The sequence below is a fragment of the Chlorocebus sabaeus genome, chromosome 16 (assembly GCF_047675955.1).
Source record: "Chlorocebus sabaeus isolate Y175 chromosome 16, mChlSab1.0.hap1, whole genome shotgun sequence".
NCBI classification, from domain to species: Eukaryota; Metazoa; Chordata; class Mammalia; order Primates; family Cercopithecidae; genus Chlorocebus; species Chlorocebus sabaeus.
Window position 1 is genome coordinate 69,715,798 of NC_132919.1, and position 26,078 is coordinate 69,741,875.

Genomic DNA, 26,078 nt, shown 5'->3' on the forward strand with positions numbered 1-26,078 from the left:
GGCTGACAGATAAAGACAGCCAGGGAAGAGGCTGTTTCTTTTTCTTTTCTTTTTTTTCTTTTCTCTTTCTTTTCCCTCCCCTCCCCCCACTTCCCTTCCCTCCTTTTTTTTTTTTTTTTTTTTTTTTTAAGGCAGAGTCTCACTCTGTTACCCAGGCTGGAGTGCAATGGCACAGTCTCAGCTCACTGCAACCTCTGCCTCTCTGGTTCAAGCTTCCTGCCTCAGCCTCCTGAGTAGCTGAGACTACAGCCACACGCCACCACGCTCAGCTAATTTTTGTATTTTTAGTAGAGAAGGGGTTTCACTTGGCCAGGCTGGTCTCGAACTCCTGACCTCAGGTTATTCACCCATCTTGGCCTCCCAAAGTGCTGGGATTACAGGCGTGAGCCACCGCACCCAGCCAGCTGTTTCTTTTTCGTTTTTCTTTCTTTCTTTTTCTTTCTTTCTTTCTTTCTTTTTTTTTGACACAAAGTTTTGCTCTTGTTGCCCAGGCTGGAGGTGCTCTCGGCTCACCGCAACCTCCATCTCCCCGGTTCAAGCAATTCGCCTGCCTCAGCCTCCCAAGTAGCTGGGATTACAGGCACACGCCATCACACCTGGCTAATTTTGTATTTTTTTTTAGTGGAGACGGGGTTTCTCCATGTTGGTCAGGCTGGTCTTGAACTCCCAACCTGAGGTGATCTGCCTGCCTCGGGCTCTCAAAGTGCTGGGATTACAGGCGTGAGCCACCGCAGCTGGCCCAGGTGTTTCTTTTTCCAACATCCACAGGATGGAAAAGTTCTTCCTAGAAGCTGACGACGGCCCACTTCAGTCATCTTTAGTTTTGTGCTGCCCCCAATCCCTGCTTCCCAAGCCAACCCCAGAGTTATTATGCCCTCCCACTCCCTTCACAGATGGACCCGGTCCAGAAAGCTGTCATCAGCCACACGTTTGGGGTCCCCTCCCCTCTGAAGAAGAAGCTCTTCATTTCCTGTAACATCTGTCACCTAAGATTCAACTCAGCGGTGAGACAAAGTAGTGAAAGCAGGTCTGGGGAGGGGGCTGGGCAGGGAGAGGGCTGGAGGCTGGGCTTTCAGGGTCCTTCTGGGAGGAATACCAGTGGCAAAGGGGCTGTGGTCTGTATTTTCAATCCCTGGCTGCAGAAGAGGCACTCTTGATTCTTTAACCATCACACCCTCTCCTCTAGATTCTTCTGCCCCTTCCCCTTCTGCCCAGCTATAGCCCAGTGGGATTCCATTTCCTTCCCCCCAGGCCTCTCTCCTGTGTTCTGGATCCTTCTGCAAGAGAGCAGACTGCCCTTCCTCCACTCCGGGTCCCAGGGGACCATCTCATCAGCTCCTGATCTGAGTTTACAGAATGTGATCATGCCCGTCACCTTAAATAATAGTTCTCATGATACGTCTGTGAGAGGGGTGGAGGCAGGATTTTTGTGTGTTTGTGTGTGTGTGTTTTTTTTTTTTTTTTGAAGACAAAGTCTCACTCTGTCACCCAGGCAGGAGTGCAGTGGCGTAATCTTGACTCAGTGTAACCTCCACCTCCAGGGTTCAAGTGATTCTTGTGCCTCGGCTTAGTAGCTGGGATTACAGGGATGTGCTACCACGCCTGGCTAATTTTTTTGTATTTTTGGCAGAGACAGGGTTTCACCATGTTGCCCAGGCTGGTCTCGAACTCCTGGGCTCAAGTGATCCACCCACCTCGACCTCCCAAAATGCTGGGACTACAGGTATGAGCCACTGCGCCTGGCCTAGAGACGCTATTATAATCCCCGATTTTCAGATGAGGAAAGTGAGCCTTAGAGAGGTGAAGTGACTTGCCTAAGACCACACAGCTGGTTAGTAGCAAAGCTGGGATATGAACCCAGGCCTGGCTGACCCCAAGGTCTATGACTCTACTACAGCCTACCCCTTTCTACTACATCCTACCCCTAGGTAGAGGAGGAACCTCATTCTGGCCTCGCAGGGAAGGTCTACCTCCTGTCAGGCAATCTGGGGTTTCAGTTGGATGTCAGCAGAACTGCTGTGGTGTCGCATCCAGGGAAGGGCTGTGGGAGCCTGTCTTTCCCACGTTTCGAGGAGGTGGGCCAGGGAGCAGCAAGTGAGGACCCTTGGAGGGAGGACACTGACAGACCAGATTTGGGGATTCCCTTCAGGGCTTCTGGTTCTATGAGTTCTGCAAGAGATGGAGGAGAGGCTGGGCGTGGTGGCTCACGCCTTTACAGCACTTTGCGAGGCCGAGGTGGGTGGATCACTTGAGGTCAGCAGTTAGAGACCAGCCTGGCCAACATGGTGAAACCCATCTCTACTAAAATAAAGAAAAAAAAAATCAGCCAGTTGTGGTGGTGGGTGCCTGTAATCCCAGCTACTCGGGAAGCTGAGGCAGGAGAATCACTTGAACCCAGGAGGCGGAGGTTGCAGTGAGCCGAGATTGCTCCCACAGCACTCCAGTCTGGGTGACAAAGCAAGATTCCGTCTCAAAAAAAAAAAGATGGAGGAGAGAATTTGTTCTGAGGGAGGAACCATGGCTTCTTCCTGGCAAATAGCAAATGCTCAGTAATGACTTGTTAAACAAGTGAACAAAGGGATGAATGTTCTGGGGTACATATGCCCCAAAGTGTGGGGATTGCTCTGCTTTCTCCATTTGTGCATTGATACACTCAATAACATTCATTGAGCACCTACTCTATGGACTCGGCCCTTGTAATTCATGTTCCCATGTAATTCTGACAACCCCATGAGGTCAGTACTTTTTTTTTTTTTGAGACGGAGTCTCACTCTTCGCCCAGGCTGGAGTGCAGTGGCTTGATCTTGGCTCACTGCAAGCTCCGCCTTCTGGGTTCACACCATTCTCCTTCCTCAGCCTCCCGAGTAGCTGGGACCACAGGCACGCGCCACCACGCCCAGCTAATTTTTTGTATTTTTAGTAGAGATGGGGTTTCACCGTGTTAGCCAGGATGGTCTTGATCTCCTGACCTCATGATCCGCCCGCCTCGGCCTCCCAAAGTGCTGGGACTACAGGCGTGAGCCACCGCGCCCGGCGGAGGTCAGTATTGTCGTCACAGAGTTTATGGATGAGGAGACTCAGGCTCAGAGAGATGATGTTACTTGCCTAAAGATGTAGTTAGTGGCCGGGCCTGGTGGCTCACGCCTGTAATCCCAGCACTTTGGGAGGCTAAGGCGGGTGGATCATGAAGTCAGGAAATTGAAACCATCCTGGCTAATAAGGTGAAACCCCATCTCTATTAAAACACAAAAAATTAGTCTGGTGTGGTGGCACACACCTGTAGTCCCAGCTACCCAGGAAGCTGAGACAGGAGAATCACTTGAACCCAGGAGGCGGAGGTTGCAGTGAGCCGAGATGGCGCCACTGCACTCCAGCCTGGGCGACAGAGTGAGACTCTGCCTCAAAAAAAAAAAAAAAAAAAAAAAATTCAGAAAGCAAAAACAACAGTAAAAAACGATGTAGTTAGTAAGTGGCTGAGTCAGATCTGAAGCCAGAGGCTGCCTGCCTTGGAGCTCATGTGCGAGAACACATTCCGTAAACCTCAGAGCCACATGTACTATGGTGATGATGATGACAAGGACAAGGACTTGCCCTTTGTGTGCCTGAGCCCTGCCTCCCTTGGACCTGTCCCCTGCTGGGCTCCAGTTCATGAATGGGGCATGTGGACTCAGCCAGTGAATGGTGACCTCTTGCCTCCCCTCCCCAGAACCAGGCCGAGGCACATTATAAAGGCCACAAACACGCCAGAAAACTCAAGGCTGTCGAGGCTGCCAAGAGCAAGCAGAGGCCACACACCCAGGCCCAGGATGGGGCTGTAGTGTCCCCAATCCCAACGCTGGCCAGTGGAGGCCCTGGAGAGCAACAGAGTAAAGGTCAGTCCTGAGCTCTTCTCTTTCCCAAATCTCCACTCCAAATCTGGTTTCTGACAAGGGGTTGAGAGATTTCTGCTTATTCTTTTTGCTTGTGTTGGAGCATTCCATACAGACAGGCAAAGGTACACAAGTGTACCACTCCATGAATTTTCCTAAGCTGAACACACCCCGATCAGGAAACACGTTACCAGCACCTCAGAAGCTTGTCTTGCACCTCTTCCTGGTCATTACCCTGAAGTATTCATTTCCAAGGGCTGCCTCCACAAATGACTACATTTGTGAAGTTAGGCATGGTGGGTCACACCTTCTGATGGTTAACACTTTGGGAGGCTGAGGCGGGAGGATTGCTTGAAGTCTGGAGTTTGAGACCAGTCTGGGTAACACGGTGTGACCCTGTCTCTACAAAAAAATTTATTTGCCAGGCGTGATGATACACACCTGTAGTCCCAGCTGCTCAAGAGGCTGAAGCAGGAGGATCTGCTTAAGCCCAGGAGGTCGAGGCTGCAGTGAGCTATGGTCATGCCACTGCACTCTAGCCTGGGTGACAGAGCAAAACCTTGTCTCTAACTTCCCCCATCCACCCAGAAAAAAAAGAGACTCCAACCTGGGTGGCTGGAAACAACAGAAATGTATTTTCCCACAGCTCAGAGGCCAGAAGTCTGAAATCAAGGCGTTGACAGGGTTGGTTCCTTCTTGGGGGCTCAGAGAAGAAAGTGTCCCATGCTTCTCTTCTGGCCTTTGGTGGTTGCAGTCATTCCTTGGCACTCCTTGGCTTATAGACGCATCACTCCAATCTCCTCCTCCATCTCCACATTCTCCCTTGTGTGTGTCTGTGTCTCCACAAGCTCTTCTTATAAGGGTACCAGTCACTAGATTAGTCCCACCCAAACCCAGCATGACCTCATCTTCAGTAATTTTATCTGCAAAGACCCTGTTTCCAAATAAGGTCACATTCTGAGGTTCCAGATAGACATGAATTTTGGGGGAGGCACTATTCAACCGACTGCAGCCCCTCTAATGGTAAATACGATCCTGACTTCTCAGCATACATCAGTTTTACCTGTTTTTGGTGAATCATAGAGTATGTAGGGTTTTTTGTATCTGTTTTGTTTTGTGTTTTTTTGTTTTTTGAGAGAGTGTCTCGCTCTGTCTCCCAGGCTAGAGCACAGTGGTGCAATCTTGGCTCACTGCAACCTCTGCTTCCCAGGTTCAAGCCATTCTCCTGCCTCAGCCTCCCAAGTAGCTGGGACTACAGGCACCCGCTACCACGTCCAGCTAATTTTTTTAATTTTTAGTAGAGACAGGGTTTCACCATATTGGCCAGGCTGGTCTCTAACTCCTGACCTTGTGATCCACCTGCCTTGGCCTCCCGAAGTGCTGGGATTACAGGTGTGAGCCACCCCACCCAGCCTGTATCTGGGTTTTATTCATCTCTCACAAACATTCATCAACATTCATTGTATCTGTAAGATTCATCCATGTTTTTGTGTGTAGCTGTAGTTTGTTCTTTTTCATTGCTGTGTAGTACTCCATTGCAGATCATACCACAACTTTTTTTTTAATTTGAATTTTTAAAAACTTTTTTTTTTTTTTTTTTTTTTTTTTTGAGACAGGGTCTGGCTCTGTCACCCAGGCTAGAGTGCAGTGGTGTGATCTAGGCTCATCCACCTCCCTGGCTCTCAAGTGATCCTATTGCCTCAGCCTCCCAAGTAGCCAGAACTATAGGCATATGCCACCATGCCTGGCTAATTTTTGTATTTTTAGTACAGACGGTGTTTCACTGTGTTGCCCAGGCTGATCTTGAACACCTGGACTCAAGTCATCTGCCCACTTTGGCCTCCCAAAGTGCTGGGATTACAGGTGTGAGCCACTGCATCTGGCCCCGACCACTTTTTTTGTTTTGTTTTGTTTAATTTTTTTGAGTTGGAGTTTCACTCTGTCACCTAGGCTGGAGTACAGTGGCGTGATCTTGGCTCACTGCAAACTCTGCCTTCCGGGTTCAAGTGATTCTCCTGCCTCAGCCTTCCGAGTAGCTGGGACTACAGGCATGTGCCACCACGCCTGGCTAATTCTATATTTTTAGTAGAGATAGGGTTTCACCATGTTGGCCAGGCTAGTCTCGAACTCCTGACCTTAGGTGATCCACCTGCCTTGGCCTCCCAAAGTGCTGGGATTACAGATATGAGCCACCGTATCCAGCCCGTACCACTATTTTTTAAAAATCTGCCCTCCTGTTGGTGGACATGTGGGTAGTTTCAGTTTTATGATATTATGAATAGTGCTCTCTGAACATTCTAGTACATCTTTTTTGGTGATCTCTGCCTATTTAAGTTAGTAAATAAGAATATGAGGGCTGTGAGGGCTTTCTGAGACCACTGTGTCCAACTTAGTGATTTCCGATGGGGAAACTGAGGCCCAAGTCTGACCAGTGAGTTGGTAGAAAAGTGGGGCCTGGAATTCAGTGCTGGTCATCCACCAGAGGCTCTCCAGGTCACCTCCATGGTCAGAGCTGAAGATCGTGGTCTCCAGCGTCATATTGGGCCTCACACTCTGCCCCCATGCCTTCCATCTCCGCAGCAGTTCCTGCAGTCCCACCTCTTGGGTCTCCACTCCAGCCACCACCAACTCCGGACCCTACATCCAGGGAGCCAGCCCACGCAGAGCTCTTGGATGCTGCCTCCTCTTCGTCCTCTTCTTCCTCCTGCCCACCTTGCTCCCCAGAGCCTGGGAGAGAGGCACCGGGGCCTGAGCCTGTGGCAGCTGCTGTGGAAATCAGCGTGAGTGGGGAAGGCAGGAGTGAGAAGGGGCACCTCTACTGCCCCACGTGTAAGGTGACAGTGAACTCGGCCTCCCAGCTTCAGGCTCACAACACAGGTCAGTGGTCCCCAGGAGCTGGAGCCTGGGGAAAGGGTGGGGCAGAAGCTGAGCCTCACCAGATGAGGGTAGGCTTGAGTTCCTGCGTGCTTCGCTCAAGGGTTGGGTGGCAGAGGCGTTGTGCTTGCGTATTATTGAGCGGGTGTTTCTGGGTCCTCCCATTACTCCTTGGGGAGGAGAACTGGGAAGAGAAGTCTGAGGCAGCAAGAACTGAGGGTCGCTAAATCTCTGAAGGGTCACTCCACAGGAGACAAGAGACACCTCCCTCTCTCCTTAGATCACACCTAGAAGGAAGGGACTGAGATCAAAGCAAAGGGGAAGCCAGCCATTTGTAGTGCAGGGAGGCCTTCCATTGGAGGGGCTGGCATGAAAGGACAGAAGCTGGGAGGGGAAACCACGTGTGGCTGGAGGGCGATGTGCGCATAGAGCAGCCGTGAGGCTTACAGGGAGAGCCAAACTGCGTGAGTGTGGAGGGGTCTCTGCAGCCCCTGCAACCCCTGCCTGCTGCCGAGAGACTGCCTTCTTCCCTCTCCAGGAGCCAAGCACCGGTGGATGACGGAGGGTCAGCGAGCGGCTCCCCGGAGGAGCCGGGGCCGCCCGGTGTCCAGGGGAGGCGCCGGACACAAGGCCAAGAGAGTGACAGGGGGCCGGGGCGGCCGGCAGGGGCCCAGCCCTGCTTTCCACTGTGCTCTCTGTCAGCTCCAGGTCAATTCAGAGACCCAACTCAAGCAGGTGGGAGAAGTGAGGCTGGGACTGGGGTTGGAGCCAGGGGAGGGGTGAGGGGCAGGGCAGGAGAGGGAAGGATCCTGAAGAGGGCAGGCAGGGCAGAGCAGAGCAGGCTGGAGGAGTGAGGCCAGCAGGCCAACTGAGGGCAAAGGCCAAGACTCACCTTCCCTTCCCAGAGCCTACCCCAGGGTGAGGACCCAGTCTGTGTGCTTTGGATGTACGAGCTGTGGGTAGAGGAAGGGGGAGAGAGTCGAGGATGATGGTCTTGGGGTCCTTGGGCTTTGTCATCTTGTTCCCAGTCTGTCTGTCTGTCCATTAGCACATGAGCAGCAGGAGGCACAAAGACCGCCTGGCCGGGAAGCCCCCCAAGCCCTCCAGCCAGCACAGCAAGCTGCAGAAGCACGCAGCGCTGGCTGTGAGTATCCTCAAGGTATCTGTCTCCAGGCAACAGAGCTGGGACTGGGTCAGGAGGGGAGAGGGTGGGCTGGAAGGGCCAGATGGGGGATGTGGTGGGGCAGGAAAGAGACCACCCTGCACTGAGGCTGCTGGGCAGTGAGAGAGCTGGGGCTGGGAACTGGGATCTGCCCAGAGGAATTTCCGGGGAGGTGGGCTGCGGTAGTCATCTTAGGGGCAAGAGCGAGGGGTGGGCGTGCATCTCCTAGAGACCATCTCTATCCCGTAAATCCTCCTCCCTTCTCCCATCCTGAGACTTTCCTCCCTCTGGACAGGAAGACAGGTGGCGGAGAAAGCCCTTCGGAATGAATGTTTGGGGGTGGGAAGGGAGGAGGATTTAGGTTTGGAACTCTAAAAGGCACATTTTCCCTGCAGCAAAAAGCTTGAGGATGGGCCCCAGGGAGGGGGTGTGGTTTTCTGGGGTGGAGACTGTGTCCATTCCTTTCTTTTCTGTGTAGTCTAAACTGGCCTTGCAGAAGCAACTCACCAAGACGCTGGCAGCCCGCTTCCTGCCCAGCCCGCTCCCCACCGCAGCCACTGCCATCTGTGCCCTGCCAGGGCCCCTGGCCCTCCGCCCTGCCCCTACAGCAGCCACTACCCTCTTCCCAGCTCCGATCCTGGGCCCAGCTCTGTTTCGCACCCCAGCAGGAGCTGTCCGCCCTGCCACAGGACCTATCGTCCTTGCCCCTTATTAGCCCTCATGGGGAGGCCAGAGCTGATTTCCCAATAGCCACTCCTTGTCTCCTACTGTCCCGAGACACCTTGGGTTCCTACATGCCACAGAGACTGTGAACAGCTTCAGGGGTCCTGCCCGATCCAGAAAGAACTGGGCTAGTTTTAAGGGCAGCTCCCTTCCAAGGACTGTCCCCACCCTCCTTTCCCAGGCCTTTCAGGGTTAGTCCTAGGCTTCCCTGCATTTCCCACCCTGACAGACCCCAAAGATCTATGCAAAATCTCAGCCCCAGCCACGTGGTGCTCTCACTTTCCTCCACCCAAGACCTACACCAGGCCCCACATGGCCAGCCTCCAGGAATCTTAGCTTCTACAAGCCATCCTCTCCTAGCTGGGGAGCAACTCTCTCACCTCCAGTCCTAGGCTCTGGGGCTTCACTGGAGATAGGGATGGGGTCTCTAGCTGGAGCAGGCTCAAGGCTATCAGGACAAGGTGACCATGGGAGTGTGACAGAGGACCACGGAGGAGAAAGGGGGACCCAGAAGTCCTTCGATCAGCAGTGCTAAGGTGGGGCAGAGCCAAGAAGGTGGTGGGGCTGGTTCTGAAAGCTTTTGGGGGCTTCATATGCTCTGAAGGGGTGGGACTGAGAGGAGGTGATGTTCTGGTTGGGCCCAGGGTTTTGTTTTAATCTTAGTCTTCTGGGCATTCATGGGCCCAGACATTTTTTCTTTTTCCAGAGTTGCATTCTGTTGCCCAGGTTAGAGTGCAGTGGTACGATCTTGGCTCACTGCAGCCTCTGCCTCCCTGGTTCAAGTGATACTTGCCGATGAGCCCAGTCTTAATATTGAGGGGGTAACTCATCCCTCAGCAGCTCTTTTTTTTTTTTTTTTTTTTTTTTTTTTTTTTGAGACGGAGTCTCGCTGTGTCACCCAGGCTGCAGTGCAGTGGCGCGATCTCGGCTCACTGTAAGCTCCGCCTTCCGGGTTTACGCCATTCTCCTGCCTCAGCCTCCGAGTAGCTGGGACTACAGGCGCCCGCCACCTCGCCCGGCTAGTTTTTTGTATATTTTAGTAGAGACGGGGTTTCACCATGTTAGCCAGGATGGTCTCGATCTCCTGACCTCGTGATCCACCCGCTTCGGCCTCCCAAAGTGCTGGGATTACAGGCTTGAGCCACCGCGCCCGGCCTCAGCAGCTCTTATTAGCCTTCCTCCGACTTCCTGAACCCCAGCTCTTGGAGGGCGGGTGTGGGTCTCCCTCAGACTGTGGACTCAGCTAGTACCGAATACCCCCAGGGCTCCCAAAGGAAGAGCTTTCCCTTCTCTCAACCAGCCCCTGCCACTGTGAAGCTGAGAATTGGGAGGCAGTCTCACACGTACTTACAAGACCCATTTCATGCTGTCAACATCAGTGTCACAAGCTCCCTCCCACTGCAGCACTGCCCCCTCTGCACCCCACAATATGGGACCTTGCCAGTATCCCCCTGTATCTTTTTTTTTTTTTTTAAGACATTTCCAATGGGAGAACCAGAAAAAGGGGGGAGGGGAGGGAAACTTTTTGATAACAATTGTGGTTTTATTGTGTCCAATGAATGCATCAATAAATGAACTTGAAGCCCAAGCCTGTGTGTGTCCTAATTCCACTCGCCCAGCCCTGGGCACCTGCCCCGCTCACCTCTGGCTTTGAGAAGGGGCGTGTGTCGGTGGTTGCCTGGCTAGTGTCTCACCTAGGCTAGGTGTGCACCTTAGAAGCACAAAGCGGGCACAGGAAGTAGTGGGTAATAAGCTCACTTTGCAGGTCGCTGGGTTATGTGCCCACCCTCCTGAGCCCCGAAAGAGGACCTGTCTGCTCCTGAGAGGCTGCTACGTGTTTGCCTTGTTCTGTTCAGGCATCTGAGGTAAGAAGGAGGGGCCAGAGGAGCACCTTGTCCAGCCTTCACCATGGCAGCAGGCATATAAATATAAATACAGGTAACTTATAAATAGAAGTCCAGCTCTGAGCTGAAAACCACAGGCAGGATGAAGAGCAGCCTCCAAGGGCGAGGCTGGCGGGCTGGGCACGGAGCGGCCGCTCTGGCGACTGACAGGAGATAGTGCACTCCTGCCCCCTGGTGGCTGGAGGGAGCGGCAGATCCCAGCCTTCAGGGCTGGTCGGCATAGCACCTTGAAGAGGGAGAAGCCATTGGCTTTACAAAATCAGAGAACTGGAAAGGATCTAGGAGATCATCTGAGCAACTCTGGTCATCTTACAGATAAGAAACTAACACCCAGAGAGGGGAAAGGTCTTGCTGGGTCACAAAGTGGGGTGGCGACTCATAGACCAGTTATTCTATTCCACCTCAACCAATGAGGCCCATCTGCTCCCTGAGCAGGAAGAGGAAGTTAAACTATTGGTGGGGATGGGGAATATTTTTTTTTTTCTTGAGATGGAGTCTTGCTCTGTTGACCAGGCTGGAGTGCAGTGGCGCGATCTCAGCTCACTGCAGCCTCCACCTTCTGAGTTCAAGCCATTTTCCTGCCATAGCCTCCCAGAGTAGCTGGGATTACAGGCATGTGCCACCATGCCTGGTTAACTTTTATATTTTTTGGCAGAGATGGGGTTTCACAATGTTGGCCAGGCTGGTCGTGAACTCCTGACGACAAGTGATCCACTGGCCTTGGCCTCCCAAAGTGCTGGGATTACAGGCGTGAGTCACTGAGCCCAGCCAGGGGTGGGGGATTTAAAACAGAAAACTACACTCCCAGGAGGCTAGCTTCTTCCAGCCAAGAAAAGGACAGGAGAAAGGTTAGAGTGAGGGATGAGGAGACGCCTAACACCAGTATAGGAGCATATGTGCGTGCATGCACACACCCACACAGGCACAACTAAACGCATACACACAATACCTGGATAACCTTTTTCTGGCGTCCAGGCTGGTGCCATAAGTGTGTGTGTGTCACTGATGGGAAGCCCAGAAGGTGGGACCCCTAACTATTAACAGGAACCAGACCCAAGAGGGGACACTGCTGCGTGGTGACTCTGCTTCCTGTTTGGGGCAGCTGGAAGGGATGGTGACCCACTGCCCCAGGAGACAGTGGAGCAGAGCCTATAAAAGCTGGGGTGGGGAGTAGGCTGTGAGGGCTGAGGAAGGGGATGTCAACCAAGAGTATTTGCACTTCCTGGAGGTGAGAGGGAGCAAAGTGGCTGGGGCCTGGCCTACTGGGGAGCTCTGTGGCTGAGCAGGAAAGGCAGCTTTCCCTCTACTTTGCCCTCAACCCATCTACCAGAGCCCCAGATGCTGAAATGGGGCTAGGATTATAAAGGAGGAACGGCAGCTCTTCAGCCATCCAAGGAGCCGCTGCCCTTGTTCTTCCGGCTGAGGGGGAAGGCAGACTTGCTCTGGGGTTGCGTCATCTTGCTGGCCAGGTAGACGAAGGGCTCCAGGAGGGAGCGCCGGTCTGCCACTGACACCTCCCACAGCTTCACCTTCTCTGACTTGGCCCAATGCTGAGCCACATCTGGGTCTACACGCCGCTGCTCCTGTAAGTCACACTTGTTGCCAAGGACCACGATGGTGACCTGGGGAAGAGGAACGCAGCATAGGCCTCTGAATGTACCATAAACCCAGGAATGGACATGGGGGCTGGCAACCATCTAGGAGTTCTATGAAAGGAAAGCTAAATGGCTGATGTCTCATCTCTTTCTAGATTCCATACCATTCATTGTGGGAAAGGAGATGGTTGCTTTTTCTTCTCTTTCCTCTGTTCAAATTCTGGCCTCCATCTAGCCCTCCTTTTAGGAGTTCTATCACCAGCCCTGTATTGCCCATACATGCTCATTACTAGCAGTCAGTTTCTGGCTCAACACCTCACAAGGAAGCACTCCCAGAACTCTGCAGCTTAGAGGGGGATTCTGGAGAACAGAAGGGCCTTCATGGCCAGATGCAGTGGCTCATGCCTGTAATCCCAACACTTTGAGAGGATGAGGCAGGTGGACTGCTTGAGTCCAGGAGTTTGAGAACAGCCTGAGCAACATGACAAAACCCCATCTCTAATAAAAATACAAAACTGGTCTTCGGTCCATACGTCCAAAATGACAAAGAAAAGAAGGAACAACGGTCGTGCCAAAAAGGGCCGCGACCATGTGCAGCCTATTCGCTGCACTAACTGTGCCCGATGCGTGCCCAAGGACAAGGCCATTAAGAAATTCGTCATTCGAAACATAGTGGAGGCCGCAGCAGTCAGGGACATTTCTGAAGCGAGCGTCTTTGATGCCTATGTGCTTCCCAAGCTGTATGTGAAGCTGCATTACTGTGTGAGTTGTGCAATTCACAGCAAAGTCGTCAGGAATCGATCTCGTGAAGCCCGCGAGGACCCTCCCCGATTTAGACCTGCGGGTGCTGCCCCACGTCCCCCACCAAAACCCATGTAAGGAGCTGAGTCCTTAAAGACTGAGACAGACTATTCTCTGGAGAAAAATAAAATGGAAATTGTACTTAAAAAAAAAAAAAAATACAAAACTGAGCCAGGCGTGGTGGTGTGCACCTGTAGTCCTAGCTACTCAGGGGGCTGAGGCAGGAGGACCACCCAAGCCTTGGGAGGTTGAGGTTGCAGTGAGCTGTGATCATGCCACTGCACTGGGTGAGCTGTGATCATGCCAGCCTGGGTGGCAGAGTGAGACCCTGTCTCAAAAGAAAAAAAAAAAAAAAAAAAAGAAGGGCTTTCATAGCTAAAAGCACAGAACTATCAGAAGAACAACTAGTGGGGGCTTCATACATTAAGTCAGGTCAGGGACCCCTTAAGCCACAAAGAGGCCTCTTTGGTTGAGCAGACTCAACATGCAGCCACCCCACTTCTAGCTCCTAACTCACCTTGGAGTGAAGAATGGAGCCATGCCAGGCTTCCCAAACCAGCCCACTGCCCAAACTCTCTGATCACTGAGGCTCCCACCAGAAGCCTATGCCACACACCTCCTTCTTGTCCTTGGATTTGTCAATCTCCTTCTTGAGCAGCTCCACACGCTGAAAAGACTCTCTGCTATCTGTGCTGTAGACCAGGACGTAGCCATCAGTGCAAGAGAAGCAGTGTCGGGGCAGTTCGGCCCCATCTCGGAGCCCTCGGGTGTCGTAGAAACGCACCTGCTCTCGCACCCCTCGGTCTGTCTCAATGGAGCCCACGTAGATGTCTTCCTGCGTCTCGATCATCTCTGAACCTGGTATAAAATGAGAAAACTGTCTGAAGTGGAAAGGGAGATGGGAAATGTGAGTTATGAGAACAGCTTAAGGCTGACCAGATGGGGAGAAAGGAATGTAGGGGGCTGAGGAGGCCAGAGAATTGACAGCCTGGCAGGATTGAAATGATTTGGGTTTAGGGGAACTAACATTAATTTCTTTTTTTTTTTTGAGACGGACTTTTGCTCTTGTTGCCCAGGCTGGAGTACAATGGTGCGATCTCGGCTCACCGCAACCTACACCTCCCGGGTTCAAGTGATTCTCCTGTCTCAGCCTCCTGAATAGCTGGGATTACAGGCATGCGCCATCACGCCCGGCTGATTTTGTATTTTTAAGTAGAGACGGGGTTTCTCCAAGTTGTTCAGGCTGGTCTTGAACTCCCGACCTGAGGTGATCCGCCCACCTCAGTCTCCCAAAGTGCTGGGATTATGGGTGTGATCCACCACGCCCAGCCAATGGACATTAATTTTATGCTAATTCCATGCTAAGCACAAGTGTGATATGACAGCTTCTCCTTCCTATCTGGACACAGGGCTTTCTCCCTCCGATTTTGTTCAGTGTTGTAGAGTTGATTTGTTACAATGTAAGTTTTATTCTTCCAGGGCAAAACCACCAGGAGCAGCTTTTAGGCTGTGTGTGTTGTGATCAAGCCTATTCCTTATTCTTCAACTTCTCCCACTGTTCCTCCCCCTCCAATAACACTCACCCACCACGTGGTTCCCATACAGAAGCTGCTCCAGGATTGAAGTTTTGCCCACAGACGCCTGGCCACACACGACCACCTTGCAGCTCTTCCCCATGCTTGGTTTTCAACCTTGAAGAACAGAAGCACGCTGGGTGAGGTGAGGAAAGAAAGCATCAACACAGAGGGCAGTTACTAGCAGATGTTTTCTGGTGGACAAAAACAAAAACCAGAAAAATAGAAGGCAGAACTTCCATAACTGAGAGCCCAAGTTCTAAACTAAATGTATAGTTCCAGGGTTTCAGCACCATCCCAATGCTAGTCAGAGGAAACCGATGTCTCTATGTTCACTACTGGACAGTGAGCTGTTATTTTATTTGTCTTTGTTATCCCCAGTTCCTAGCCAGTACCTGTCACAGGGCAGGTGCTTGGAAATGCTGCCATAAAGGGAGAGGAGAGTCACTGGCCACTGGCCAGGTTCCCTTTTGTGCACAAGATGCAGAGAGGACCAATTAGTGAAGGGAACTCAGCCCAGCTTCCTCTCTTTAATCATGACCCCATGGCGAATTAAGCAGGAATAGTATTTTGTGTGGCTGTCTGAAGCCATTTGCTCCCTGGGGGGACTGAGCAAATAAAAAGGATAATCTGGGGCAGGGCACGGTGGCTCACGCCAGCACTTCGGGAGGCTGAGGTGGGCGGATCACAAAGTCAGGAGTTCGAGACCAGACTGGCCAACATAGTGAAACCTCGTCTCTACTAAAAATACAAAAAATTAGCCAGGCGTGGTGGCGGGTGCCTGTAATCCCAGCTACTTGAGAGGCTGAGGCAGGAGAATCGCTTGAACCTGGGAGCCGGAGGTTGCAGTGAGCCAAGATTGTGCCACTGCACTTCAACTTGGGCAACACAGCGAGACTCCGTCTCAAAAAAAAAAAAAAAAAAGTCTGCTTATCTGCTTTCCTGTACGACTCATCTGGACAACAATCAATTCCCTCTAAACCCCATATGGCTAAAATGAACATAAGAGAGAAAGAGTGAAGAAACCTAAGGAAAAAAAGGCTTCAGAAAGGAGATACTTTTTGCTGCCCTTGGGCTGACAGACACAAAAGAGAAAGCTCATAGCAACCCTAAGAGGTCCCAGACAGGTATCTCCCCGAAGGCAAACTTCCAAACACAAGCCCCCCGCCAAGAGCTCCAGACAAAGATCCCCCCACAGAAAGCAGAGATAGATCACTCCCAAAGACGGTCCCAAACAGAAACCTCTCCAGGGGAAGCTCCTGACACAGACCCCCTCTCCATATACTGAGACCTACAATAAAAGACACCATAAGAGTGGGCCAGAGGGGCCCCCGCCACAGATTTTCCCACGGGGGAGCCCCCAGATGAATGAGAGGCAGAGACCAGCCACCTAAAGCGGCCCGGGGGCGGAGGCCGATCCTAGCGCCAGGCGAGCCTCGCCTCCCAGCTCCGTACCTCCCGGGGCCCCCGCAGCACCAAGCCGGGCCCTCGGAGCGCGCGGGGACCAGGGGAGGGGCAGCGCCGCCGCACAGGATCCAGTCTTCCTCCCGGGTCGGTGTAGGCTCTGCCGGGCCCCGCCCCCGCCTCCTGCCCTCTCCCCAGCTTCCGTCAGGCAAGACGAATTCCGGCAGCGGAGAACGGGTGCGGACCGTGCAGCTCCCCCAGAGGTCGGCGGGGGAATGACGGCCACGACCTGGCCTGCGTGTGTGCGGGAGCGCAAGGTTCTAGACTCCCTGGACGCGGGCCGCTGGTTGTCCTGGTGTCTCTGAGGCCCAAATGTTCTCCCTCTAAAGACGATCAGGGTACAGTAACTCTTCGTTTACTCAATCATTCATTGGTCGGATGTTTTCTGAGCATCTTCTCTGTCTGTGCCATGTGCAGGGCCATATACTGAGAGAAAGTGGACGAGTTAGATACGGTGGCTGCCCATCAGAACTCACGGTCTAGAGAAGCTAGATGTCTAACAATTACTGAGGTGCTGTGGGGCACAGCAAAATGGCATTTAACTTTGAGTCAGCAGACACTGAAGAGCTTGGGGGAAGGGGTGTCCTAGGGTGGAGGAAACATGGCTAAAAGTCATGGCATTTTCTGGAACTATGAGAACTTGGGTTCAATATTGGTGGTAGAAAGGACCTAAATACTGGTACTCAAATTAAATCATTAAAAAAAAAATAAAAGAAACAGATAATCAAAGGCTTTGTGTGGTAGGCCAAAGAGATCAAACTGACGGCAATGGAAAGCCATTGCCAATGAAGTGACATGATCAGTCCCTGAGGAAGGTCACTCTGGCAGAAGAGGGAAGACTGGACAGAGATGAAATTAGGGAACGATTAGGAGACTATTGCTGTATTCCAAGTGTTTTTTTTTTTTTTCTGTTGCTTTGTTGTTGCCGTTTTTTGTTTTTAGGGACAGGGTCTTACTCTTTTCTCCATGCTGGAATACACTGGTGTGCTCATAGCTCACTGTAGCCTCTAACTCCTGTGCTCAAGTGATCCTCCTGCCTCAGCCTCCCAAGTAGCTGGGACTACAGATGCATGCCACCATGCCCAGCCTATTCCAAGATTTAAAAATATGATGAGCGCCTGAATCGGGATGGAAAAATGGAGATGGATTTGGGAAATATTTGGTAAGAGAATCAACAAAACTGAGCAACAAATTGGAAGCCAAGAGTGAGAATGGTTTAATCAATTTAACAAGATATGGAATTTAGGAAAGATAATAATTACATCCAGCATTTGTTTTTTCTGTTGTTGAGGTGTAGGTAGACAATGAAAAGTTAAACTTAAATATGGTAAGCTTTGGGGATTTGTGAAACATACAAGAGATATCCAGTAGATAGTTGGATATGCAGCTGTGGAAGCTGAAGAAAGGTCTAGGTTGGAGATATGTAGAGTTGAGAGTCATCAACAGATGGAAGTAAAGCTGTGGGAATAAATGAGTTGCCTTAGAACATAAAGTGGGAAGATGGTGAGACAGGTTGGCTAGCATTAGACTGGACTATGAGCCACTGACAGGCAGGGCAGGTGGTCTGTAAGTCTTGTGCCCTCATAACCTAGCACAAAGTAGGCGTTTTGGAAAGGGCTATTGAGTGATTGGCTCAACGAACGACCCCTCCTTTCCAACCTAGTGAGCTTGTCCTATCCCTCCCTACTCAGTGGTCGCTGTGGTTTCAGCTCCCTCCACACTGGGATAGGCAGGGTAGGAGCATTGGCACATGCTGTTTTCCTGGAAGAAACAGGTAAATCCTTTTAAAAATTCCTTTGCCCTCTTCTCATTTTAGCTACTCTTAGCTTTAGTAAAGCTACTCCTAATACTCCTCCAATTTAACCCCAGAAAGCTCCAATTCAGCTCCACAAATAGTGGCTTGGGTGAGGGAATAACAAGACAATTAAACTGTGCCCTTGTCCCCTGTGAGTTCTCAATCCAGACCGCATTCGGCAAGACAAGCGTGATGAGTAGAGAGTTTATATAAGAGGTGGGAGTAATGGGGACACAAGAGCAGGGACCTCACCCAGCGAGCTTCCTTATAAACTCCAGGGCAGGGTCTGGGGCGCCATGTGTCAGCTTTCCTAGGCTTAATGCTGAGATGGCACTCCCAGGCGGCTGACATGAAAGCAGCCTCGTAAAAGGGTCAGCGTCATTAGGGTGATGAACCAGTTGGTGTTTGGAGATCCGGAGTGGATGAAAGGCGCAGGGTGAAGACGCCCTGCGTTCCCCTGGCTTGATTGGGCAGGGCTTCCAGAGAACGATGAAAGCTGGGGGAACTGGGCTCAAAGTGTCTCTTGCCTTTCCCGGGAAGAAGCTGTGAACACACTCCAAGGTCGGAAAGGTAGCAGTGGGGACTCTTTCCCTACAGTCTTGGGTCACCTGGTCCCCACCCAACCCAGACTCCACGTAGCCTTTGAGGAAGACGCTCTAGGATTGGAAGTTGCTATGGCAACGAGGCTCTTGGAATACTGAAACCAATCAAGCCCTAGAGAGGCTACCACCCGTACACCTCCCTTCCCATCCACGGGTAAAGTGGCGCCGCCTACGCACAGGCACAGTCCCTGGGCTCCCGCCCCGGCGCGGAGACCACCCTGGACATCCGGGGGCGGGAGGCCGCTCTGGCCCCAAGCGGAGCCTCTCTCTGGTAGACGAGCCCGAGGGAGCCCTTCTGGGCGCGGCGCCGCTGAGCTGCTCTATGCTCCAACCGGAAGTGCTCTTCACCGCCGACCTCCCACCCAGCTCTCTGGTCCCGGCGGTAAGATGGCGGCTGCCGCGGAGTGCGATGTGGTAATGGCGGCGACCGAGCCAGAGCTGCTTGACGACGAAGAGGCGAAGAGGTAACCGGGTAGCAGGGTAGTAGAGGAGGCAAGCTGCAGCTCCGTGGCTCAGGGAAACCCGTTCCTGCCATGATGCAGCCCCCAGCTGTTGAGGCGATGCCCCGCCCTACGCAAACACCCCCCCCCAATCTGAGATCAAGGCCGGATGGACCCCCTGAAGGGGCGCTCTTGGGGGTCGGCCTTCCTCTCCCGCTTCCGCCTGGCGAAGGAGCTGAGGCATGGCCTTCTCCAGCTGAGAGGATGATCATCCTTATAGGAGAGCCCGAGTCTCGGAGGGCAGTTTCGGAGGTCTGGTGCGAGGTGGGGGAGGCGGCGCGGCGTCGATGACGACTTCCTTACATCGCCCCTGACCCCCTCCTTCTCTTGTTAACTTCTCTGCATTGTTGCCTGTCTGCACTTTCCATCTCTAAAACCTTTGCTCTCCTCACCCCGTTTTCCCTTTCGATCACTAGTCTGGGTTCGAGGTGACTGTGTGTCTCCATAATTGACCTGGTTGCCCCCGGTTATCCCCGAAGTCAAAGATGATAGAGAAAAAGGGAAGAGCGAGGGGCTTATCTCGTGTTCTCCGTGTCAGACTCCTCTTCCCCTAGCCTTCCTGGGTGATCTTTATCCTTCCCAGCACTGTTCTTTCTTAAGCACCAAGGAAGAGGGCAACTGCTTGGGCGCTGTTGGCACTCCAGAGCAGCCGCAGTGGTTCGAGATTGCCAGTCGGACTAGCCAAGGGAGCTGCTGAGTGAGTGGTTTTCGAGAACGCTCTAGATTCTGGCAACAGTTAGGCCATATTATTGGAAATGGGGTTGGGACAGAGTTGTGGGTAATCATACGTGTTCTAATACTAAAGCAGAATTGACAAGAAGGTTCTAGAAGTTTGGAGCCCTTTCCTTATCAGCTGCAGGTTAATCTGACCCTTTTGTTCAAGATGTCTACATTGTCTCAGTCTCATTCCCACATACTTTATATTTTCATACCAAGCCCGTTATGTCTTCAGGCTGGGTAATTTGAGGTGGTGATGTAGAACTAGTTCATGAGATCTGAAATCAGGATTCTGAGATTTTTACTCTCTGATGAGTTAGAAATATAAGAACGGAGACCATGAATAGTTATCAAGCTTGAAGGTTGTTACCACAGCCAGTGTCTCAAGTTCCTTCCTGATCCATTGGGAGCTGGGGGGCCTGACAGAGTGTATCGGTCCCTGGGATATCAGAGAAGCCAGGACACCAGAGTCCAGTCTCTGTTCTTAATTTTGAGCTTTCATGTTGTTCCTGCTTCTTTCTAGATATTTAAAGTTAAGCATCATCAACCCTTATACATCATTAAAGAGCTGCAATGGGAAACAAAATTTCTCCCAGTGCAGACAGAGCTTAATTAATTGTAGAGAGTTACTTGGATTTGGAAAGAGTTCAATGTTCCTTTATATTATAAATAGGGATTTGGCCATAGGTAATTTATTTATTTATTTATTTTCAATTTTTTTGAGACGGAGTCTCGCTCTGTCTCCCAGGCTGGAGTGTGGTGGCATGATCTCAGCTCACTGCAAGCTCCGCCTCCTGGGTTCACACCATTCTCCTGCCTCAGCCTCTCCAGTAGCTGGGACTACAGGCGCCCACCATGCCCGGCTAATTTTTTTTTTTTTTTTTTTTTTTTTTTTTTTTTGTATTTTTAGTAGAGACGAGGTTTCACCGTGTTAGCCAGGATGGTCTCCATCTCCTGACCTCGTGATCCTCCTGCCTCGGCCTCCCAAAATGCTGGGATTACAGGCGTGAGCCACCGCACCAGGCTGGCCATAGGTAATTTTAAAAATTCATCCTACTCATTGTCAATATCTGATGTAGAGTGTCCCTATTTTGGACTTCATTTCAAAACCTCCTATCTAAAGCAAATACATTTCTTCAATCACAGCCTTAGAGGATATTCTATCATAAAATTGGAGTAAATGAACCTGAAGATGTATAATAAAATAGGTTATGCTGTAATGTGACCACATCACACAAAACATGGTATTTTATAGCAGTACAACAAAATAAGGTAAACTACCTTATTACTTAAGTAGTCTGTAATCCCAGCACTTTGGGAGGCCGAGGCAGGTGGGTCAGCTGGGGTCAGGCGTTTGAGACCAGCGTGGCCAACATGGCAGAACCCTGTCTCTATTAAAAATACAAAAATTAGCTGGGCGTGGTGGCACGCACATGTAATCCCAGTTACACAGGAGGCTGAGGCAGGAGAATTGCTCGAACTCAGGAGGTGGAGGTTGCAGTGAACTGAGATCGTGCCATTGCACTCCAGCCTGGGTGACAGAGTGAGATTCCATCTCAAGAAAAAAAGTCATTGATTGCAGAATGCAAATTATTTTATCTGTCACTAAGAAAATATAACTATAAATTAAACATGACAACATGCATTATCCCTGTAGTTCAAATAGTGAGAGAAAAAAATTAATTGAAAAAGGCTGGGCGTGGTGGCTCACACCTGTAATCCCAGCACTTTGGGAGGCCAAGGCAGGTGGATCACCTGAGGTCAGGAGTTCGAAACCAGCGTGACTAATACGGTGAAACCCTGTCTCTACTAAAAATACAAAAAGTAGCCGGGCATGGTGACGCACACCTGTCATCCCAGCTAGTCGGGAGGCTGAGGTGGGAGAATTGATTGAACCTAGGAGGTGGAGGTTGCAGTGAGGGGAGATCATGCCATTGCACTCCAGCCTTGGCAACAAGAGCAAAACTCCATCTCAAAAAAAAAAAAAGTTAAATTAAAAAAAGAAAAAAATGCATTCTTATCAGACTTTTATGTTTCTCATATATAGCACTCTTTTCGACAGAATTAAACATGTTTATTATATACCACTTTTGTGCACAAGTCAAAAGGAAAATAAGGCTGGGCGCAGTGGCTCACGCCTATAATCTCAGCATTTTGGGAGGCTGAGGTGGGCGGATCATGAGGTCTGGAGTTCAAGACCAGCCTGGCCGACATGGCGAAACCCCATCTCTACTAAAAATACAAAAAATAGCTGGGCGTGGTGGTGGGCGCCTGTAATCCCAGCTAATCGGGAGACTGAGGCAGGAGAGTCTCTTGAACCTGCCGGGAGGCGGAGGTTGCAGTGAGCCAAGGTCACACCACTGCACTCCAGCCTGGGCCACGCAGCAAGACTCTGTCTCAAAAAAAAAAATAAGTTAAATAAACAAAAAAATCAGTTTAACTTTTTGCCATATCAGACATCCTTAGAAGAATAAACATTGGCCAGGCGTGGTGGCTCACGCCTGTAATCTCAGCACTTTGGGAGGCCGAAGCAGGCTGATCACCTGAGGTTGGGAGTTCGAGACCAGCCTGACCAACATGGAGAAAACCCATCTCTAGTAAAAATAGAAGAAAAAAAAATAGCCACACGTGGTGGCGCATGCCTGTAGCCCCAGCTACTCGGAGGCTGAGGCAGGAGAATCATTTGAGCCCGGTAGGCGGAAGTTGTGGTGAGCCGAGATCACTCCATTCTCTCCAGCCTGGGCAACAAGAGTGAAACTCTGTCTCAAAAAAAAAAAAAAAAAAAAAAAAAGAATAAACATTAGGCTCTGTTAGTATGAAAAAAACCTTGTTTATGTATGATTTTTCCAGTGCTGAAAATGGGATGGAGATTTAGAAGCTTTGGAGGGAGGTGGTTTTATGTTTTTCATGTTTCCTGGATTCCTCTTGTGTGGCCATAGCAGAGGGCAGTGATAGGGGCATCCCTTACAGATGCCCTTTTACTGTCTGGCTGTCTGCCTTGGTTAGAGTTCTTTGGCCAAGTTCCTGCCTCTGTTGTTATGGTCCCACTACCAGTTCATTTAGAGATACAAGTGTTAATGGGTCTCGGGTTGCTTTTGTGAGGTCCAGCAAGGAGTCCTTCCTTCTTTACGTCTTGGCTTAAGACATGTCCTGCTGCTGCTAAGTTGTCACAGTCCCACGGGGGGGGCCAAAATGAGAGGCGCTTTTAAGACGTTGGACTTCACGATTGCAGCATTTTAAATGGCTACATGTTTTATTTCCTTAGCTTTAGTGTTTCTAGAGAGAAGAGATAGATTTCAATTTTTTTGCATGTCACTCTGACAAAGTTCTGTTTCCCTTATTTTAGCCAAGAAGCTAAAATAAGGCTAGGCTTAGTGGCTCACGCCTGTAATCCTAGCACTTTGTGAGGTCAAGATGAGAGGATTGCTTGAGCCGAGTAGTTTGAGACCAGCCTGGGCAACATAGACTTAGTCGCTGCAGAAACATTTGAGGTTGGGTGCGGTGGCTCACGCCTGTAATTCCAGCACTTTGGGAGGCTGAGGCCAGTGGATTGCCTGAGGCCAGGAGTTTGAGACCAACCTGGGCAACATGGTGAAACCCCCCCATCTCTGTAAAAAAAAATACAAAAATTAGCAGGGTGTGATGGCGCATACCTGTAGGCCCTGCTACTTGGGAGGCTGAGGTGAAAGTATCACCTGAGATGGGGGAGGTCGAGGCTGCGGTGAGTTGTGATCACACCACTACACTCCATCCTGGGTGACAGAGTGAAACCCTGTCTCAAAAAAAAAAAAAAAAAAGGGTTGGGGCTAAAATAAAAGATGTATTAGTTGGCACTCCAAAAGAGATCAGGATTCTATGCATGAAGATTATTTCTCTTTGCTCACCAAAACAGGCAAAGCTCTTTATGAGCCAGACGGTTAAACTTCAGATGTTTCACATTTCAACTAACTTAAGCTTTATGTTTTCCTGTGAAGTTGCTGACTGCTTTACCTAATATGGGAATACCTGTCTTGAGTTAAGTATCTCTCATTATTATCTCCTGGGCTGGGAAACAGCTTGATCTCTATAGGGAGTCTTTCTTATGGTAAACTTGAGGGATTTCAAATCGTTTTTCTTTCTTTCTTCTTTTTTTTTCTGACAGAGTCTTGCTCTGTTGCCAGGCTGGAGTGCAGTGGTGTGATCTCAGCTCACTGCAACCTTCGCCTCCCAGGTTCAAGCGATTCTCCTGCCTCAGCCTCCTGACTAGCTAGGACTATAGGCACATGCTACCATGCCCAGCTAATTTTTATATTTTTAGTAGAGACGGAGTTTCACTGTGTTGGCCAGGATGTTCTCGATCTCTTAACCTCATGATCCGCCTGCCTTGGCTTCCCAAAGTGCTGGGATTACAGGCGTGAGCCACTGCACCCGACCTCAAATTGTTTTTCAGAGAGAAAACACTTATGTGTCTCAACATATACCTAATGTGACTGGACAACAAGATCTAAAAGAATCAAGGGATCTGTAGACTTAAGAGTCAGGACATCCTTACCTGATTCCTTGAGCTGATAAGCTTAACTTCTCTGTATGTTTTCCTGATGGGCACAAATAAGAGCAATTATTAGGCACTTACTTCCTAGGTATTGTAAACTCTTTGCTGTTAGGATTTTGCCTTTTATTTCTTTATTCACATTGTTAATGGGGACAACTGAACTCTGAATTCATGTCCCTGGTTTGCTGTAGTTGCTGTTTGTTTGCTGCAGCTTTGCATGGTGTTTTTAAGTTTGGCCTTACTTAACTGAAGAGCTTGTGGGCATGCCTCCCCTGCTTTCTTCCTTGCCCGGTTTTAAATTCTTAGGAATGTGTCCTTCTAATCTTCCTCTTGAAGTTTCAGAGCAAGCACCTAGACATTTCAGTAAGCCTCCAAACTGAGTGGGAATTTATCTTTGACTTGGATCCCAAATCAGTGAGAAACGTTTTTTTCCTTTTGCTATGCACTAAGTGTAGTCAGACATGAAGAAATGGGAGATGGGAGGAGAAATGGGTCATGGTTAAGAAAGAGATAAACCTAGGAATACAGAATTCTCAATACCGGCAAATTAATTGAACTCTGATACTAACAAGTTGCAAAGTAGATAATCATAATTGGAGCAAAGGTAGAGTACAGAGAAAGGTTCTCTCTTACTGCTTTAATTCAGATCCACATATTAACTAGTGCCAGAGAAACAAGAATTTTGAGAGAATATAGGGCCAAGTGAGTGGCAGTTGCCTTAGAGTCCAGTCCACTCCCAACAACCAGAACTCTGATTGGCTGAAAGCCCAGCCTTATTGTACATCCCAGCCAATCAGGGATTAGTTTAGTCTTTGACGTTTGTATTTTAAAGGTTTTGAAAAGCTGAGTACTGGGCGCTTGAGTTTTCCTTCTTCAGGACTTTAGAAGATTGGAGAACAATGGTCAGCCGTTGCCTAGTTGCCTTGTCGTCTGATGCAGAGTCCCACTGAGACCCATTTCTCCCTTACTGCGCTAGTCTTTGGTCCCCTTTCTCCAGCGCTGAGTGATGTGGAAGTTACTTAGAGGTCGTTCCAGGTATTCTTTTAAACTTTCAGAAGTAAGAACAAAATTCAAAGTGCAGTTATCCCAACAACTTTTATTGGAGTGACACTGTTTTTTCTTCTCCTATTCGGATCAAAATGGCAATTCCTATGTTTTACCCTCACCATTGGTAAGAATATGAGTGGTTGAGGCTTTTGAGAATGGTAATAGGAGGAATATATGACTCTCAGGTCTCATTCTGAGACCTGAAATTCTGTTGGCATGTGACTTACAATTTGTGTGGGGAGGCGAGATTGTCAGATAAGCAGTGTTAACCATCTCTGCTGATTCTAATATTACTTTTGGAGAGAGTATGAGGGGCAAGCAGGACCCTCTCTTGTTTTTGGAGTTTCTGTCCTGAGAGTTCTTCCTTGGACAGTTTGCCCTGAGACAGTTAACCACCTGTTGAACTAAGGAACCAAGACAACTTTGAGAAGTAAAATACTAGTTGACAATCCAGGCTCCTCCCCACCCTAGTTCCCATCTCCACCCCACCCCACTCCACCCAAAAAGACTCATGAAGCAGCCTTTATATATATAATATATCTATATATATATTTTTTTGAGACAGAGTTTCACTGTTGTTGCCCAGGCTGGAGTGCAGTGGCGCAATCTCGGCTCCCTGTAGCCTCCGCCTTCAAGGTTCAGGCAATTCTCCTGAGTCAGCTTCCCGAGTAGCTGGGATTACAGGCATGCGCCACCACAGCCGGCTAATTTTGTTTTTTGTTTTTTTTGTAGAGACGGGGTTTCTCCATGTTGGTCAGTCTGGTCTCGAACTCCCAACCTCAGATGATCCGCCTGCCTTGGCCTCCCAAAGTGCTGAGATTACAGGCGTGAGCCACTGCAGCACCCGGCCTAGGAAGTCGCTCGCTCCTTCCTTCCTTCCTTCCTTCCTTCCTTCCTTCCTTCCTTCCTTCCGTCCCTTC

At 50.2% G+C, this 26,078-nt stretch overlaps 3 protein-coding genes, 1 long non-coding RNA gene and 1 pseudogene across 15 annotated transcripts in view; 3 read left to right on the forward strand and 2 right to left on the reverse strand.

Moving 5' to 3' along the window:
* Positions 1-11,070, forward strand: part of LOC103243427 (zinc finger protein 385C) — a 67,987-nt gene extending 56,917 nt beyond the window's left edge. For 5 of the 7 annotated variants that reach the window (XM_073005306.1, XM_008012679.3, XM_008012678.3 and 2 more), the window contains 6 exons: positions 894-1,004; positions 3,707-3,872; positions 6,450-6,746; positions 7,282-7,478; positions 7,792-7,902; positions 8,384-11,070. In XM_073005306.1, coding sequence (XP_072861407.1) covers positions 894-1,004; positions 3,707-3,872; positions 6,450-6,746; positions 7,282-7,478; positions 7,792-7,902; positions 8,384-8,620 — 1,119 coding nt within the window. In that variant the 3' untranslated portion in view covers positions 8,621-11,070. The remainder of the gene's footprint in view (positions 1-893; positions 1,005-3,706; positions 3,873-6,449; positions 6,747-7,281; positions 7,479-7,791; positions 7,903-8,383) is intronic. The other 2 variants (XM_037993552.2, XM_073005305.1) reach the window with 1 other exon arrangement.
* Positions 10,151-16,080, reverse strand: NKIRAS2 (NFKB inhibitor interacting Ras like 2). Of its 3 annotated transcripts, none has more exons than XM_008012673.3 (4): positions 15,958-16,080; positions 14,512-14,619; positions 13,545-13,786; positions 10,151-12,154 (listed from the first exon to the last, which is right to left on the reverse strand). In XM_008012673.3, exons 2-4 carry the CDS (start codon positions 14,603-14,605, stop codon positions 11,915-11,917), a joined length of 576 nt encoding a protein of 191 aa, XP_008010864.1. In that variant the 5' UTR covers positions 14,606-14,619; positions 15,958-16,080; the 3' UTR covers positions 10,151-11,914. The 3 variants fall into 3 exon arrangements, with proteins under 3 accessions (XP_008010864.1, XP_008010865.1, XP_037849491.1); XM_008012674.3 differs by having other exon boundaries at positions 15,893-16,005; XM_037993563.2 differs by lacking the exon at positions 10,151-12,154 and adding an exon at positions 13,044-13,256 and having other exon boundaries at positions 15,958-16,077.
* Positions 12,655-13,134, forward strand: LOC103243424 (small ribosomal subunit protein eS26 pseudogene; annotated as a pseudogene).
* Positions 16,081-17,158: 1,078 nt separating the features above from the next.
* LOC140708694 (uncharacterized) lies at positions 17,159-18,355 on the reverse strand. The gene is made up of 2 exons (XR_012088908.1): positions 18,014-18,355; positions 17,159-17,424 (listed from the first exon to the last, which is right to left on the reverse strand). It is a non-coding gene; the product is annotated as an uncharacterized lncRNA (long non-coding RNA).
* A 116-nt stretch (positions 18,356-18,471) lies between these two features.
* DNAJC7 (DnaJ heat shock protein family (Hsp40) member C7) overlaps positions 18,472-26,078 on the forward strand; it is a 45,042-nt gene continuing 37,435 nt past the window's right edge. The window contains exons 1-2 of one of the 4 annotated variants that reach the window (XM_073005308.1): positions 18,725-18,827; positions 20,491-20,614. Coding sequence is in view for 1 of the 4 variants with exons in the window: in XM_008012684.3 (XP_008010875.1) it covers positions 18,751-18,827 (77 nt within the window). In the remaining 3 variants the exon portion in view is untranslated. Of the gene's footprint in view, positions 18,828-18,995; positions 19,128-20,490; positions 20,615-26,078 lie in introns of those variants that run through there. The other 3 variants (XM_008012684.3, XM_008012686.3, XM_008012687.3) reach the window with 3 other exon arrangements.